Source organism: Odontesthes bonariensis, chromosome 19 (genome assembly GCF_027942865.1).
Source record: "Odontesthes bonariensis isolate fOdoBon6 chromosome 19, fOdoBon6.hap1, whole genome shotgun sequence".
In the NCBI taxonomy this organism is placed as follows: Eukaryota; Metazoa; Chordata; class Actinopteri; order Atheriniformes; family Atherinopsidae; genus Odontesthes; species Odontesthes bonariensis.
This window is the reverse complement of record NC_134524.1, coordinates 17,599,188-17,617,438: the sequence shown is the minus strand read 5'-3', so window position 1 is coordinate 17,617,438 and position 18,251 is coordinate 17,599,188. Positions and strand designations below refer to the sequence as shown.

The window sequence follows — 18,251 nt, the reverse complement described above, 5'->3', positions numbered from 1 at the left end:
AGGACAATTCTGAGAAAAAAAAAACTGGTTCAAAAGGGGGCTCCACAAAATAGTGTCTTTCTTTTTTTATTTTTTTTAGTTACAAAATTCACTTTAAATCCAGACTATAATGTATCATAATAGAATACTTTCTTAGTATCGTATACAACTGATACTTTTCCAAGCCACTGTATTTGTGGTCACAAGTTAGAGAATAATCACATTTTTGAATGTTTGTTCTTTTATTTTCAAATTCAGGTGAAAAAGTTCTTGCTTGAATCCATTGTTCATTCATGAATTCATTTCTGACTGTTGTAGTAAATTTGAAGAACGAACAAATAATTCATTTAAATCCAAGAATTTCAGTGCTACATTATTACAGTCTACAACTATTTAATCATTTCAGTTTATTTGCTTATACGTCCTACATAAAAGTCCATTAAGAGTCCAGTTGTTGCCACAACCTTCAGTGAGTGAGCAAGAAACACGAGACAATAACAAGCATTGTCCCTCTCAGAGTCATACTGTGGCTAACAGTTGCCCTGCAGCAAACTGAGAGGAAGTAATAGCACATAAACTGAGAGGAAGTTATCCTCACTACCAGGTTAATAGGAATGGGCTCACCTACTCACTGGATTATCAACATGTGATGAGGCTTTCCCAAATTGCTCACACAGCTCTTTCACTTTTCTTGTCTTCTTGCACTGCCTCCTCTGCCTTGCAATGACCCCCCAGTTTCTCACATTCTTGCCCTTTCCGTCCACTTTCAGCCACCCCTCCTCTCACTATAACTCTTTTCCTTTCAACTGTATCCAGGCTTGGGTAACACGCCTCAGGTCTTTTGCTACTAGGGCCAACAAATGCTCCATTGTTGCCGTGGAGGAGTGACCCCGCAAGGAATCTGCTTCTCTTTGAAACAGAGGTTGATGATGATGAGGAGGAGAAGGAAGGTGGTTTGGGGTTTAAAGTTGTTCAGATTAAGATGGAAAAATGGAAAGATAAATGAAAGGTCATGAAAAAGAACATCTAAAGGTGAGCACAAAATGCAAAGTACTTAGGGAAGATGAGCGTGTGGAAGACCAGGGGCCAGTTTTAGGTCTACAAGTGCTGTTGCTATTGGAAACCTGATTTATATGATGTTCTCTTGGCTGCTTTTCTACACAAGTCATGGGCCGCAAAGAACACAAAAAGAACATCCCCCCTCTGCTCTCAGTCCTCTTTACCTTTTGACTGCTTACGTCTTTAAAAGCGTAAACACACATTTGTCTTGCTGGTTTAACCGGTGTTCAGCGCTAAAAAGAAAGTAAAAAAGAAAACAGCTCAATCAGCCCAAAGAGGGGCACTAACAACATTCTTTGGGGGACTCTCCCTCCTGTTTCTGAGGCCCCCTGTGGGTATAAAGTGAGCGAGTGCAGTGCAAATTCAATGACTGAAGTCCGTTAAGTGCCCTTGCAAGTCACTGAGGCATTAACAATAAAACACACTGGGCCCACGACTTTTCCCTAAAAGGCTCCAAGTGTGCAAACAAGGGGAATGGCGCCTGCCCTCTCCATGTCCCCTGTCTTCTCCTCAGGACCAAGATATTGTGTTCTTGCCTGGTCTTGTGGACTCATTCTTCTCATCTTCCCCTCCATAACAATCTCCAGAGCTTTGCAAGAGCTCCATGCAGGGTAGAAACATATTTGGACGTTTGGAGCTCAATGAGCACAGTCTCATACTCTCTGACTTCACGCTTCACATCAGTGAGCGACAGTCTAACAGTGGAATGTAAGATAAACTAATCAGTGGGCTAACAATTCAAAGAAGAGAGGCAAATTGCAAAATGAACGTAAGCATGTTTAGATGTAAAGTTAAAAGCCTGTTTGTTCTACTCTTCAGTGTGGCTGTTTTCCATATTTTTGCATTTCTTTTAGATACTGAGCTTTTAAATTTAGGCCATATTTTTCATCTGAGTTTGTGTATTTTTTTAGGGTAATTCTGTGTTATATCGTAGAAATATAACCTTTTTCATATTAATAACAATCTATTCAGTCGCCAAAACAGACAAAAGATACAGCATTCTTTGGTTTCTGCAACCATTGGGGTATATACGATTTGGAGATATATGATTACGTACTGAAGCCTTGACTTTGGCGTCCTTACAAGAACAAGTGTCTGTCCTGTCAACCAGCAACAACAAAGACCGCATAAAGCAGGCTGGATCAGTGGGGTAAGAAAAGCTCACAGCATCGACATTCTGAAGACCTGGAATCAAGGGCATCTAAAATTGATTATCAGCCATGTCTCTTTTGCACAGAGATGTCTGTAATATACTATAGATTATGGAATTGAAAAATGTCACATTTCTACATTAAGGAATGTTATTCTGGAACTTAGGCATAAATTATTTATTTCTAATAATATTATTTGTTATAGTTATTTCTTTTTTGCAGATTGCTGAACCTCTGCTCATCTTAGCAACTGAGAATCTCTCCCTCTCGACCTGTTGCCAACCTAACTGGTTGCCTTTCGTTGCCTCTTCCCAACTTTTTTTTTTTTAGACATGTTACTGTGTGACTAAAATTTTTCACAAAATAGTAAAAATGTCTCACTTTTAACGTTTAGTATATTTTCTATGTTCTGCAATGAATGAGATTTTGGTTTGTGAGATTTGCAAATCATTACATTTAGTTTTATTTACATTTTACAGTGGCCTAGCTTTTTTTGGAATTGGGGTTTTAAAAGGTAAGCGTAGCATGTAGCAATTTTGGAGGCCATAAATTGCAGTAAATTGATCATTTCTAAGCCTTCGTTGTGAATCTCTTACAGCTCTCACAGCTCTTCGCTCTTATAACTATTACACATGTAGATGTGATATTTTACTGGAATGAAAATATAATTAATTTTCCTTACCACAAAAATCCATAGTGGTGGCCAAAAAATGGCAACACATTGAAAGATGAAGTCAGCACATTTAACCGCTGTGCTTTTTTTTTGTAATAGCCTTTCCCTCCCACACAGCAAAATATCGGTCTTCTGCTTTGAACATGATGCTCGTGTTCTTGCTAACCCGAAGTGATTGCTATAGCTTTGATCATAGATATATATTACGTAATCAAGAAAATAACCATTAATCTATGGTTTTTTTTACGGTTTAATTTATGTCTACATTATGATTTTACTTACGTTTTGTTTTTCTCACGATAGGTAAAATCACAGGTAAAATCAACCAAATACACATCATAGAGATTCGGGAGAGTATTATTTTGTAAAAGGAATGTCAACACCAATCTTAAATATTAAAAAAAAAGGGAAAAAAACAAAAACAAAACACATTCAGCTACATTTAGACATCCCAAAAAAAGATGTGCAAACTATCTGTAAACGTTTGTGTTTGAGCTGCTATAAAAATTCTGGGACATTGTGGTTTCATCGATTTGTTTGCACAATCAAAGAGTCACTGACAAAAAGCTCATGTCTTCTATAAAAACTCTTTTCTTTCAACAGACACCTAACTTGACGTTATGTTACTGTCCTCTACTGGATAAACATCTACACTGCAGTGAACTATCTGGTCACAGAGGGCAACAAAGAGTCAAACATACTCGTAGTTTTCTGTCTGTCCTATAGAGCACAACTGGGTCATTTTCAAGAAATGTGTATTTTAAGTTCATAGACTCAAACATAGATGATAGCATTACATTAGATTGATGAATTATAAAAAAAAAAAACATAATGCCAAACCACTGATTGTTTGATAAATCTACAAACATGGATTCTTTGATGATGCAAGCTGTGTCAGGCCTTTGGGCATCCTTCCTTTTTATGTAAAGCTGACCTTACAAAGTCACGGCCACATGGAATATTTGATCATGGAGAGTCAATCTGGGGATCTTAAAAAGCACCAAGAAGAAGTAGAAGTGACGTGACGACTAGAGAATTTATCAAGCTCTGTGAGTGTGTGGGTGTGTTTGTGCAGTATTGTCCTCTATGGGAAGGGGTTGTCAGGTGTGTAATTGAAGCTGGCATCCAGGAACATGCCCAGGGTTCCCAGGGTGGTGATGATGACAAACAACCACAAGAAGAGACGGTCCACCACTAGGGCGATGAACTGCCAGTCCCCTGTTATCTGGAAGGAACACACGCACACAGAAGCACCTCTTGTAAGCGCTTAGTCAGCAGTGTGCTAAATTCAGTGACACATGAACATCAGTGGGGCATGTTTGGGACACTGTGTGCTCAGGAACTGCAGACAGCCTGGATAACAAGCTGCCTGATACTCACAGTGTCTTCCGTGTCCTGCTTCTTCAGCTGCTCGGCCATGTATGTAACAGAAGCGATGGCTGACTTCAGGTTAGGAGGGAGGATCAGACAGTAGCTGTCAGTGTTCGGTATCCGCTGGAGCTGCACGGTGCTCTCACACCTAAACATAGTCACAGAGACAAAGAGTGAAAGATTCAAGCTTCAACAAAGACTGTTGTGCACTGAAATATACTGTAATTCCAGGAACGTATTTTTTGCCGTCTTGTCATCATTACAAGGTTTCCAAGTTTCTTTAAAACTTTTTTAAATACATATACATATAATTTTACATATATATAGTTTTACATATATATATACATACACAAATATTTATATATAGCGTGTGCATGCACATGTGCAGGTACTTTCAGAAATGTTTAAAAAACTGCTTTAAGAAGACTTCAATCCAACAGGTGGATAATTTTGTGCCATCTCACTCTAAAGTTTTAAATTGTAACCACGTGAATAGAACGCTCTCACTTTCAGAAAATCCAGTAAAATGCAAAAAAGTGAGTGACCTTCTCTAGCACAGCTAGAGCCATTTATAGCCAATATATATTTATATATATATATATATATATATATATATATATATATATATATATATATATATATATATATATATATATATATATATATATATATATATATGTGTGTGTGTGAGTAGATGTGTGAAACATGGAGATAAAAAACACATAACATTTTTTTTATTTTGTATGCTGTTTGGATTTTTGAGAAATTTAAAACCCAAACATCTTTACACTAAGAGGAAAGAGAGAGGAAAATGTCGTCTCCAAAGAAACTCCGGTCTAAAATGGAGAATATCACACTGCTCAAACCTGTCATGATGATACGCACTCTCTGTCCTCTGAGAGAAGTCAAAAAATGCAGCTCCACCCTTCACAGTTACAAGCTGAGATTTATATTGTGCATGTCATGAGTCACTAGCGCAGCATTGTTCACCTCTGCCGAAACATACCATCAGTGACATTATGTGTCCATCCCTGGACGTGCAGCCTCGACTCAGATCTTATCACAGTATACACAGTGCGGTGCCGTGTGTGCCCTCTTTGCACTTACAAACGTCACGCAGTTTCTCTGAGCACTGAGTGACAGCCACACACTCCTGACACAGGGTGACATTGACAAAGCACTGGGTCAACATTTATGTGATACAGTGATCTTTGATCTCTTCATTCTTCCACTCACACAGCTGCTCCATAAAGCAAAACTTATGGGTAACGCCGTCTCATTGACAGCATTCTTATCATGAGCAGTCTAAACTTTACTGCTCAACTACATCACTGAACTTTAAACTTGTATCTAAGGTATTCACATACACAGCCAAATACCTGTTTATCACTGAGAAACATGTAATAACATAAATGATTCTTTGTGTATAAATCATCCTGTTAACTAATCAGATGATCATACACAAGCTAAAATATATGTACGTTAAACTGTTAAACTGCTTTATGTTCAAATTCATTATTAGTATGTAACAATGCTGGATTTTATTACTTTAGTTAAAGCGTCAGAGGAATCAAAAGGTACTTAATCTTCAAATAATTTATCAAATTTGGTCAATTATTAATATTATTACTATAATTATCAACTATTATTATTAATATTATTAATTAATTTGTCATATTGCATTTTTTTAAACATATGACCCAGCAATATACATTTGAATGTACACATCTAACAAGTCAATCCACAGTCTGACCACAGTTACACAGGTTAAAGCAAACACTCATATGGTGTTAACTATTTCATAGAGATTCCACTTCCTTCTGCTGACCTTTGCTTTCCAGCACTCATTAACCATTCATAGCTTGTAAAGTTGGTCATATTTTGCACATCTTTATTGTCAGGGGGAAAAAAAGTGCACTTCCATGGTGGAAAACTTTATCTAACCTTAAGTTTTTTACATATTATACACTGCCTTATTGAAATTTAGGTTTTCCATTCCAAATATTGTTTTTGAAGTAGTGGTTTGGATTTGATGCAATCATATACTGAAATTAAATCTGATGAAATGACATTGAATGAAAGAAAAACCTAAAATTAAATAAATAAATAATTAAAGACATATAAATAGTTATAGACATTAAAAATAATGTCTATATAGTTGGATAATCTGGTCGTAATATATTTGTCAGTGCAGCTTCATTAAGCCAACTACATTGCTGTGGGAACATGTGATGTATATTGCTCATGGTGGCATGTGTGTGCATGCCAAAGGCACACGTCTAGCCTTAAGCTAAATGTCACATATGACACTTCAATAGATCCAAAAACATAAAGACAAGAGTCGCAACCGCATCAAGATACTACACATACGAATAGCTCATTGTCTTCACTTTTATTCTTTATCATTTGGTTACTAAATGCTGAGTTTTTATGGTTGCATATGTTATATGTATAAAAGTGCACCTGTCACACTTCTCTGAACTCAGAGTGTATAGTCACACAGTGTGTGTGGTGTTAACAATGTGCAGAAACCGTGGCACCAGAGAGGGAGGCGTCAGAGCAGCTGGACAAGTTGTCAGTGTCACAGAAAGACAGTATGACTGCAGGACAACAGAAATGAACCAGCTTATGGTGAAAGAGTGGAGTGCTTGTGTGTAAGGGCACAGATTAGTTCAGAGCAACAGTATGTGGCCATATCCACGCAGCATACCATCCACATTCCACGGTTTGGATTCATTACCACAGATACATTAAGCTCTGATGACTGTGACACACACAAAAGAGCACACAGTCATACATTATGAATTTGACTTTCATTCATTTCCATCAGGTGACACTGCTAGTGCCTGCCAACCTTTCAACTAAAACCAATCTTGACTTAAAATAAAAGTATGTCCCTACAATAAGAGCAATAATCTAAAACACATAATAGCTTGAGCAGATATCATCATATAAAAAGATCCACCAACCTCTGTTCATTGCTTACAGTTTTAATAAAAAAAACTCACCTCAATTCTTACCTCATCCCCACTAGCTAAAAACCCATGAAAAACATGTAGTTTGTACGTGCTTTCAGACCACATGGAGGCAGTCGTCTGTCCTTTTCTGTTGTCTGCTTCACATACTGCTTTTATAGAGGGCCACTATTCCATCAAGAAATTAACATTTGACCTGAAAGCAGGCTTATGTGCTGGGAAAATGCATGATGCAAAGCCTGAAAAGGCATGTAAAACTCTGGATGCTCTGGTTGTACTTCAAAGCAGGATTTGTCAGCAAAATGAAGGTGTCGAAGAGCCAAATTATACAAACAGGTATTTTCTAATATCTATTATATTATTCACACTTTTTGCGATGGAAACTGTTGATATGATTGAAATTATAGTGCAGAATCTACTCTGTAGCCAAAGTTATATATGTTAAAAATGCTGGCACACTTTTTGCATCGCTATCATGGTTTCTAATAAGCTTTTCCCCATTAATCTCCTTGATTTAGAACACTGGCAAAACTTGTGACTTGATCATTATTAAAAAGGTTATGAGTGTGAGTTAACCATCATATAAATATGAACACATTTAGAGCATACTTTAAGATTTAAGTCCCTCTACACAAACTTGCAGAATAAACCCCTTATCATTCCTCTAAGGTTGGTCATGAATAGCTAACATCTAATAGCATGCAATCATTTTTACTAAAGCATCTAACATACAGGAAGCAAAATGTTCACTGCAAATCCACATTTCTGAGCCTGGATTCCAGTTGTTTTTGCACTCTTTTGGACTGTCCTCTTGTAACATTTTGAAAGTTTGCAAAAAAAACAGAAATGTGTGCTAAATCTGTTGGCGCTACTGATTTGCACAGCAGTTCTTCATTTTAGACATGTTTTCTGGACTTTCAAGCCATTCAAACAGCCCATGGTCATTGAGCCAGCTATATAAACTCAGTCTTATCAGCATTAGATGTTTAAAAAAATTGGATGACTACAGACATGAGGGGAGGTTGATGAAAGCTGTCAGTTTCTATCCACCTTGACAGCATGTCCACCATCTCTACCACATTTTAAAAGGGTTAGGGTTAGGAAAGCCTCCTGTGCCCCAATCACTCAGCAATGAATTCCACTTCCACTCATGTGTCCCTTTCCATTCTTTACCCCCCCCCAAACCTCCTTTCTATGGGATTACCCTCTAATACCTAACCTAAACAAAGGCTTAGTGCCTGGCAACTGTGAATGGGGGTGCGTGGTTTAGCTAAGGCTGAACCTGATGCCTTTGGACTCGGACAAGAGATGCCTAAAGCCAGTTCTCTTTCACGGGGACTGCTGGGATGCTTATGATGCCAGGGCCGCATGCCAAGGCTGAAGCCTGAAGTGTACTAAAAAAAAAGTGATGTCTTTCAGTATGTAAAACAACTTTTTCTGATCTTACATAGTTATTTTCACCCTATAACAGAATTGTTTATTGTTGTAATAATTAATAGAAAAAGAGTGACTGTCATGACTGAATGTGTTTACTATTTAATATATGAATTGACAATTCATCTTCTATTTGGCAACCTGGTATTTTTCAGGGCTTGTGCCGGTCGACACACAAAGCTCTTCCTTCCATGTGTGAATTATATCTAAATGGTCCATGGCTATGGAAGTTTTTCTGTGCCATCAGAGTTTGAATACGAATTTCTCATATTGAATTTTTACAGCATCAAAATCAGACTTTGAATTTGAAAAACCAAGTGTAAAAAAAAATTTTTTTTCTAAAAACAAAAAATCAGTGTAAAAAAATTGAACATCTAAAAAAAAATTCAGTGGAAAAAAATTCAACTTCAAAAAATTCAGTGGAAAAAGAACCAGACTCAACATCCGGGTAAACAGGGAGAAGCAATCGATCCCTGTCTCAATTCATCCAACGGCAGCCAATCAAGTTACGCTCCATTGGACAGATCAGCCATGTCCACCAACGCGGGTGATGGTGCTTCCGTGAGTGAGTTTACTTTATTTGCCATTTGTGTTAGTAAAATTGAGTAATAGATATTACTAATATCTATTGAGCTGATCTGATGGATATAGAGATATGTTCTCTACAAATACTCTGGCTTCCTCTCACTGTCCAAAAACATGCCTGTTAGGTGTCTCTAAGTTGAGTGAGTGTGAGTATGGATGCTTTGTCTCATTTGTCTCCGTGTGGCCCTGTCATGGACTGGCGTCCTGTCCAGGGTGTGCCCTGCCTTTCGCCCAGGGACACCTGGGATAGACTCCAGCCCCCTTGCGACCCTAAATTGGATTAAGCGGGTATAGAAAAATTAATGGATGGATGAAGATACGCTTCTAATCTCATATTTCACTTACAGATGATGAACTATGGGCTAAATATGAAACTACACAGTCTGTGTGTTGATAACATGATGCCTCCGAACGTTGTAAAGGTCACATAACTGTAATTAATCACTATGATCTGGCGTGATTATGCAGAATTAATTTCAGTCCGGATTTAGCTTTTGACCTCTGTGGATCATTTAGTGTAGATTACTTGTAGACATATTTTCAACCAAGAAATTTTCAGTGGGATATTGAATTAAGTCTGTGCTGCAATCCCCCCCCCCCCAAAAAAAAAAACACATCAATATTGATTTTTATCAAAAGTATAGAATTGCTTTGAAGACATTGAAGAATTTTGTAGAAGACTTTTCTACAAAATGAACCATTTACACATCACACTTTAATTTAAAATATTACCCAATCAAGATGCCTCATTCTAAGAAGCTGTAGAAGCACTGCCAGACAACACTCTTTCCCCTTTTAAGCAAAGCTTTGTTACCAGTCAGAAACTGCCTTGCCATCTCTTGTATGTGCAATGCCACAGGTCTGAAAGGCCTGGCTTCATTTATTATTTCAGTTGGAGCCAATGTGTCAAACTGATATAGCTCAGGCCACTATAGCCTAACCACAGAAATGTCAGCTTGATTGTGTACTGAAAGATTAAAGTCCATCAAAAGAACCCTTCATGACAGCTGCCTATGCATATGTATAATGCACTCAAAGACCTATTTAGTTGGGGTATGTATCTTTCCCTTAGAAGACCGTCTGATATGTATTTGGATAATTAATCCAGAGTATCTTCAGAGTACCTTTCATTTGGTAGTTTTGAATAGTCTGCAGGAAGTACACATCCTGTTACAGTCTTGACAGATTCTCTGAGCTGCTGTCATGATGGCTGTAATTCTGCCAACTTGAGAACACCCTGTACTTTACTGTAATAGCAGGTCTGGCAGCAGATCCAACATTCACACTTTGGCAAGCTCTACAAAGAAGATTCATGCCTGTGATGGCTTATATTAACATTAATAGAAATAGCTTTCTCTCGGGTGTATGGTCAAGATCAGCACATCTCAGCTTGGAGACAGGCTGAATCAGGGTCTCTTACCAAAGGGTATCGTTATTTTCTGTTGATATGAAGAATTTTTTCCAGGACAATGATTCTATTTCCCATGGGGGGTAAACAAAAGCTAAATGATTTGGGAGGTACAGTTTTATTTTTTCATAAAGTAAGAAAATATAAAAGTGACGTTGTCATAAAGAACCCTCCAGAAATAAAGTCAGACATGGTGGATTCCTTCTTAATCGTGGCCTTACCTGCCTCTCCATGGTAAAACAAGATCAGGGTTGATCTTGCGGATGAAGTACTCCCCTCCAGGCTGTCGCCCACTGAAACCCTGAATGGGGGTGCTGTCTTCAGCAGACTCCTCCTCCATCAGAGGTTCCTCTGGGTTCGGCCTTGTCATGCCAATGTATTTGGGCAGGATGTGAATGAACACCTGAAAACGAAAAATGAAGTATTTTAGTAGAGCTGGGTTTCACAGAGATATTGAAACAGCTTTGATGGATGTCATGTACCTTTCTAACCCAGTTTGGCATGATGTGTGTGCTGGGTGTTCGGTGATGTATGTTGAGGACGACCACACCCAGGATGACAGAAAATGTGACCAGGATCATGGTGAACAAGACATAGTTGACAATCATCGGGATGCCGAGTGAAGTCTCTGGGACTTTGTCAGCCAGCAGCAGCATGAAGACAGTGAGAGCGATGAGGACAGAAATGGAGAGGGTCATCTTTTCTCCTGCAGCCAGAGCGAGGAAGACAGTAAGACAGAAAACATTACTCTGTAGGCCTTGACATGCTTGTATGATTTTGGCAGGCACAAACATGCATTATTACTGAATCCTCATGTTTGCATGTGCATAATTTACTGATCAGTTTTAGTGACTAAGGACTCTCTCAAAGATTATATAAAGTGACTTTATGCTAGAAACATTCATCATGTTCAGAATGTTACCATGTTGACCATCAATCATGAAACTTTCTCTTGAATCCGTATTTTCTGCGTGTCAGTAAAACATCCTTTTGAAAAGTGTTGTCACACAAGGCCAAAGACTGGCAGCAGATTCCTTGGCTCTGTCACTTTCCCTTTATTTACAGTACGTCAATTAATTGCTTGCCCTGACTCATGAGGCAGCTTGCATTAGACACATGCTTCTTCTTGTGACGTCAGACGGTGTATCACTTCCTATATTCCTTCTTGGCAGTGATGTCAAAACATGTCAAATGTGCTGACCTGCTCCAGGTGGCAGGTAGAAGACAAATATAGCTAACACGCTGGTGAGGATGCAGGGCACGATGATGTTGATGATATAGAAAAGAGGCTTCCTTTCTATGATGAGATAGAATGTGATGTCCTCATACAGGTCATCCTTTACATTCTTTCTTGTGGGGTTGTGACAGATGGCCCATTCTCCGTTCTCTGGGGAGAAAGAGATGTACAAAGTGAGGAACAGACAGAGGAAGTTGAGCACACACTAATATGGTACGCAAAGAATACATAAAAACAGGAATTTTATGTTCTGGAGTTAAGTACCAACCAGTGAAAGCGTTCTCATCTATGACAATCTCATGGATCTCTTTGCCCTCATCATCCAGAAAGTACTGCAGGTCGACCTCAGAGGCGTCATAGGTGTATGACCGAAAAACCATGCTGCAGTTTTGCCAGTCAAATGGAAAGTACGTCACCTAAAGGAGTGTTGGATAGAAGTTAAACACAACACGTATTTACAATGTTACAAAAAACTAAAAAAAAACTCATTTTCTGCATTCCAGCACCACTTAGAGTCAAAAATCACTGGAGGATGGAAGTAAAGACAGTACCTCTATGGAGCAGGAACTGCGGTAGATGGCTGGTGGGAGCCAGTTGACCGTCCCGTCACTGTAAACCAGTACGTTGACATACAAAGCCACGTCAAACTGCCCATCATTACTGTGAGGGGAAAATTATGATATTATGGTAGAAATCTTCAGGGATCACAGAGAATAGGTTCGGGTGTTTTTTTTGTAGCTTGACAACAACTTAGCTGACGATGTCACACTGGTCAGCAGGTAACACAGGTGAACTCTCTTAGTAGACAACATGGAGTCTGGATTCAGTGAAACAAATATTGCCATCCTGATATTACCGCTGCGTCTTTGTCAGCACTGTGAACTGCTCCATTTTAACTGCAAATAATCTCACACCTCCCATGATGATCAACGGAAGAAATGGTTTAAACTTCCTCTTTCTTTCTCTCCATTTTGTTCCTGCTCTGTATCCATGACATCTCCCCTTAAACCAGTCTGTTTTTTCTTATTCCAGGCATTACTTGGACTGTGGACCTTTGCCATGACACATGTAAAAGATCCCCAGAGTTAACAGCACAGGTTAGTCCAGCAGCACATCATCTAAACCAGCACTGAAAAATGTTTTAAATTGTTTCTTTCTTCTCTATTTTCTTTTTTTTTGTTTACCCCTACTTCTAACACTTATGTATGTATTAAATCTAATCAAAACCATGTACCATGTAACCAGTGATGGCCCATGGTGTAATGTCATCACCGTCCACTGCCTCCCACTTCCCTTTAAATGTCTTTGAACATTTGTGACAAGGTCAGTCAAGCAAAATGTCAGTATGTTACAGAAGAATGCAGTCATGTGATGTTTTCGGAGCTTTGTGGTCATGTTACAATTTGTGAAAGTTTCATGTGCAAAACATAAGCATATCATTTTCATGTAATCTATGATTAACAGATGTAGACTTACAAGAAGTCTGGGGCCCAAAAGGTGTAATAATTTTACAAATTTTGAGTTTTTATTGCGAAGCTAAGTTTTGTGTCCTGGACCAACATTACTTTTTAACATTCTGGACTGAGACAGAGTGCTTTGTTAACACTGTCAATGCAAGATCAATAACAACTGACACATTCCATATCATTGTTTCGTCTCTGCCAGTCATCAATGCCTGATCCGAGTTGTTGCTTCATGTCATCTCATATGTGGAAGCACTGTGGAGCTGTGCTATTTCAACTGGTTACTTATGGTGTTGGTAAAATAAGAATTTGATGTATGCAATATTTGTGTACAATTGTGTTTTTTTTGTAATGGCATTTGTCCAGCCTGCAAAGGTGTCTGACAGTGCTTAGATTTAATTGGTGACCGTCTGCCTCTTTACCAAAGTTTAATTTACCTTTAATACATTTTTGAATAACAGGTGCTACAGACTTATACATATCTGGAGGAACTCCTATAGGCTGAAATACTATGGAAATGCTGAAATAGAGCTGTGTCCACATGCAGCTGGGGTGAGTCAACCTATTCCTGTTGATCCATCTGCAGTAACTGAACATAATTTAAAATAGTTATCAGCATTATTTCCTATTTCTCACAGAGATTTAAATCAGTTCAAGTTGATTTTAGAGAACAGGTGATGCATTACGAGGTGGCAATGTGCATCGGCCGCCAAAGAAGCTTCTAAGTTTTGTTCCATCTATGCAGGGTAAGGGATGGGGGAGAATTACTTGTTTTGGTCCCCAAAAATGCAATTTACAATCATCGATATAATGAACATTTTTTAAGTGAACATTTAAGTATTCACTGTTGTGTCAGGCTGTTTGCACTCACAGTCATTTCCTAATTAACAAGACTAACATTTCCTAATTATTTGTGGGTGGAGATGGGACACTCACTTGTTTATGAGGTAGATGTCAGGACGCCACACCTTGTTAGGAGGAATTCTCAAAACATTAATGCTGTCATATTCTGCAGGGTTCCATGATAACCTGTAGTCTGTCCATGCCTGGAATGGATGGAGGGGGTAAAGGAGGGCATGAGTGAAGCAGGAAAGAGAGAGTCGAGGAGACAAGAGGTGGTGAAGCTGCCTTTTCCATCCTAGTTTCTTTTCAAAGCCTTTTATTGTAAATCCCACTGACGTGGGCACACACACCCATACTCTACTGTCACAAACAGAGATAAAGCAAGAATGAACCTGCGGTTATAAAAAGTGACAGGTCCACTTAAGGCGGAAGTGAAATAACAGGTTTCAGAGGAGTCGGAGTGAGGCTCAGTGATAAAGATGAATGTTTTCATGCTCTTACCAGATTCATGAACACATTAGTTGTCATCTCCTCATTCTTTTCATTCTGTAGCAGAGTACAGAGAGATGGACAGGGAGAGAAGGAGATATTAGTGCAACTATATTTTAATTCATGACATTATTTCCCAACCTTACCTACCGAAACTGAGGCCACAAATGGAATTCAAGTGAAACTGGCCACAGTATGTTAGCTGCCTCGAGTGGATAGCAAAGATATATGGTCAGAGAAAGGCATGCTCTGTTTCACTTATATGACAGCCTGTAACCAACTGCTGATTTGTGAATGGTTGACTGCTTTGTATGAAATGTTATGCCTGGCAGCTATGTTGGAAGACAGTTTCAGGCTTTTCTTTCTTTTCAAACAATGACAAGTTGCAGCATGGACAGCATGCTTGGCCAAACATTTCTCTTGATGTTGTACTTCTTGAAAATAGGTTTATTCCCCTGGCATATCAAGCATACTGCCATTGAACTGATGCTTATGACAAAATCAAATTGTCTCTCGGTTCAAACAAATACAATATGTAAAGTAAATTCAATTTATTTTAATCTGGTTCAGCCTACACACACTCAAACTAACCTACCTGCTAATTTACAGGCCTGACAGAGAAAACACAGACATGTTATCAGTGGAAATCAGGTAAAATGGTGGTATGTGTTTTTTTTTCCACCGCTTCAAGATTCATTGGTAAGGTGCTGTTTTCAATTGATTTTCATCTTGTTTTTATTTGAAGCCCTTTGGCTATATTTTATCAAATCAAATCAAATTTATTTGTATAGCACATTTCATGTAAAAAACAGTTCAAAGTGCTTCACATAAAATAAAAGCATTGCAGCAGGGAGTCCAGATAAATTAAAAGAAATCATGCAGATTTCATGCATAGACACATGAGAAAATAAATGTTTTTAACCTGGATTTAAAAATGTCTACATTTGGTGAAAGTTTAAATTTTACCCATGCACAAGCTGAGTGATTGGATGGCGACAGTGATCTGATTCAGTGAAAGTGACACATTTTTTTATAAGATCACTTATATATTATCACAAAAAAAAAACATTGATATATAAAGAACACCAAATAATTTCATTGCACACTTGTGCATTATGCATGTGTGTGTCTGTGTGACATACCAAACTGACAAGCTGGGAGAGGGTCATCCCCACCCGCACCATCACCCTCTCCTCCCAGTGACGAGCTGGTCTGACTTTCATGTTGTAGTCCTGGAATAATTTCTGATGGAGCTTTCGCTCCGTCTCTGAGGCTCCTGGATTAAGAAGGACAGATGCAAACACACAGGGGATGATGAAAGAAAAGTGAGGATTGTGATCTGGATGAAAAAAAAATAGGAAACACCAAAGAAGGTCAAAGACACTTGTAACTTCCTTCAAAGAAGATCTTAGACTCTTATACCCAAGATTAAATGTTCCATGCATTCTTTATTTCTCCTCCTTGCTATTTGAATTGAGCTAAATCTGATAGGAAGTCATTTTAGAAAAAAATTCCTTTTATAGAGACCTGGGTTTATTTCATGAGACACTGCACCCTAATGATGAAGGGTTTCGGGAGGTGATCAGTGAGTGTGACCTGCTGAGGTTTTGGGTTCAATTTACATTTTTAGAGAATAGAAGAATAGATGTTATCACCTTTAGGTCTGAGAATAATACATATTTTTAATTACATATTTTGCTCTCTGGGAAAAGTTGGAAAATTAACTGAGTAGCAACATACAGCTCTGCATGATTACGAGCTGCTCCAAAAATATGCTTCAGTCACTATTGATGATGAACTGTCCTTTGTTCCAAATATGTAACAAAAAGGAAAGACAGAGAAGGGCAGACAGGACAGGCAAAGAAAGCAGCAAGCATGGCAGGTGCTGTACAGTGGTGTTTGATGGGTAACAAAGGTGACTGAGCTAATGTAATTGATATGCAGCAAGGGAATGGGATCAAAGGGATGTCTGAGATACCAGCTCCATCGGGAACAAAAATAGATTCTGATTAACAAACAATGACGTGTAACATGCTTCATTATGTGTTCCAGAGGAGGAGAATGACAGCCCCAGGATTTTTTCCTTTTCAACATCTTTAAAGGCACGTAAAACACGGACTTTGTTTCCATTGGGTTTCACTGTTATCAAGCGGTTGCTTTAGGTAATTCCTTCTTCTTTTTTGAAGAGTCTTCTTTTTTTCTTTTACTTTGATCAGCTTTAAAATCCCCCTCCTTCAACCCAAATCAAACAGACAGACGAACAAACGAATAAGCAAACAAACAAAACAATAAACAATGACATCTATAGGAGTGGTTACTAACAGCTGTTACATGTACTGTAAGTAGACTTACGAATAAAAAGTGATTTGATTCCTATGAGTGAAGGAAATAATATAAGGGTTGGACAGATAAGGGAAAGGGGACACTACTTCAGGTCACCAACAAGTAGAGTTATTGTTCATTTTCAAAGTTATTTCTGGTTGAAAAGCAGTCAAATGTTCTGAATTTGACGGGGAACAACTCATATCTGCTTTTTAGTATCTAAAGGTCTGTGTGGTTAAGTCATGTAAGCATTAAAGCCAGGTTGACAAAAATAAAGAAAGCTGATTTCAACAGTATAAAGATCCTATCATCTAAAGTCTGCTCCTATTAGAAATGACTCCAGGTGATCATTGATTTATTCAATCAAACATAATGAAATAACCCAGGTATTTTAAACCATTTCCTTACCTGTCAAAGTGAGACAAAAGCAACCGCACATGAGGAAAAGTGTATTCATCTTCAAACTTGTGTTTAATTTCCTCTTCATTTGTCCCATGATAGCAGTCTTAACATCTTTTTACACTTTTCCTACGCCAATCAAGAGTCCCACTCTTTACTACACTAACTACAGTCAGTCACCTGCCCTCCACACTGCTGCGTGGAACTCAGAAGCTTAGACACACCTTTAAAACTTCCAGCTGGATTGCAGCTAGCTGTCTTCTCCAGCAGCACACACTGTTCAACTAGCACGTCCCTCTCAACGCCCCTTCGTCTCTTTGTGGCCATGGCTCCATGGGTGAAACCACAGCCTGATTGGGTGAGTGTGCTGGGAGTCACGAGAAGGTGGAATGTGTTTGTACTGGGAGGCCTGTGGTGCAGGCACCTGTTGGTGCTCACCAATCTGAGGTTAGCTCTGTAGCGACAGGGGGTGGGAGGAAGAGGAAATGGAGGGGGTGGGATGGGGAAAAGAAATGGCAACGGGGTCTGAGATATGACGATGGAGATATTTTGGCTGTGGAGAACAAGAGGGTTGGGTGGAGTCGATTTTGTTCTCTGATAATGGAGGATGAATGGTGGTGGCTTGGAGCTGAACAGGATTCTAAACGTTGTTTTTCTTGCTCGTGTGACTGTCTCTCCATCAAGTAATTGATCTCTCCCCCATTAAATTAAATATCATCTCAATATTTCACCCTTTTGGAAGACTTACTTTCAAATAGTTTCAAATCCTGTATCTGACAAGAATGGGACAACACTCTCCTTCAAAACTTCCAGCAACTGGTCTCCTCAAGAGGGGATGCTACACAGTGCTAAACATGGATCTG

At 38.7% G+C, this 18,251-nt stretch overlaps 1 protein-coding gene across 1 annotated transcript; it reads right to left on the bottom strand.

The window, feature by feature from the left end:
* Positions 1 to 2,463: 2,463 nt before the first annotated feature.
* chrnb1l (cholinergic receptor, nicotinic, beta 1 (muscle) like) lies at positions 2,464 to 17,662 on the bottom strand. Its single transcript, XM_075450627.1, has 11 exons — positions 17,398 to 17,662; positions 15,810 to 15,943; positions 14,680 to 14,724; positions 14,272 to 14,381; positions 12,424 to 12,532; positions 12,141 to 12,288; positions 11,837 to 12,022; positions 11,118 to 11,341; positions 10,857 to 11,038; positions 4,243 to 4,381; positions 2,464 to 4,087 (listed from the first exon to the last, which is right to left on the bottom strand). The coding sequence occupies exons 1-11, from the start codon at positions 17,483 to 17,485 to the stop codon at positions 3,947 to 3,949; spliced, it is 1,506 nt and encodes a 501-aa protein (XP_075306742.1). The 5' UTR covers positions 17,486 to 17,662; the 3' UTR covers positions 2,464 to 3,946.
* Between the last annotated feature and the right edge of the window lie 589 nt (positions 17,663 to 18,251).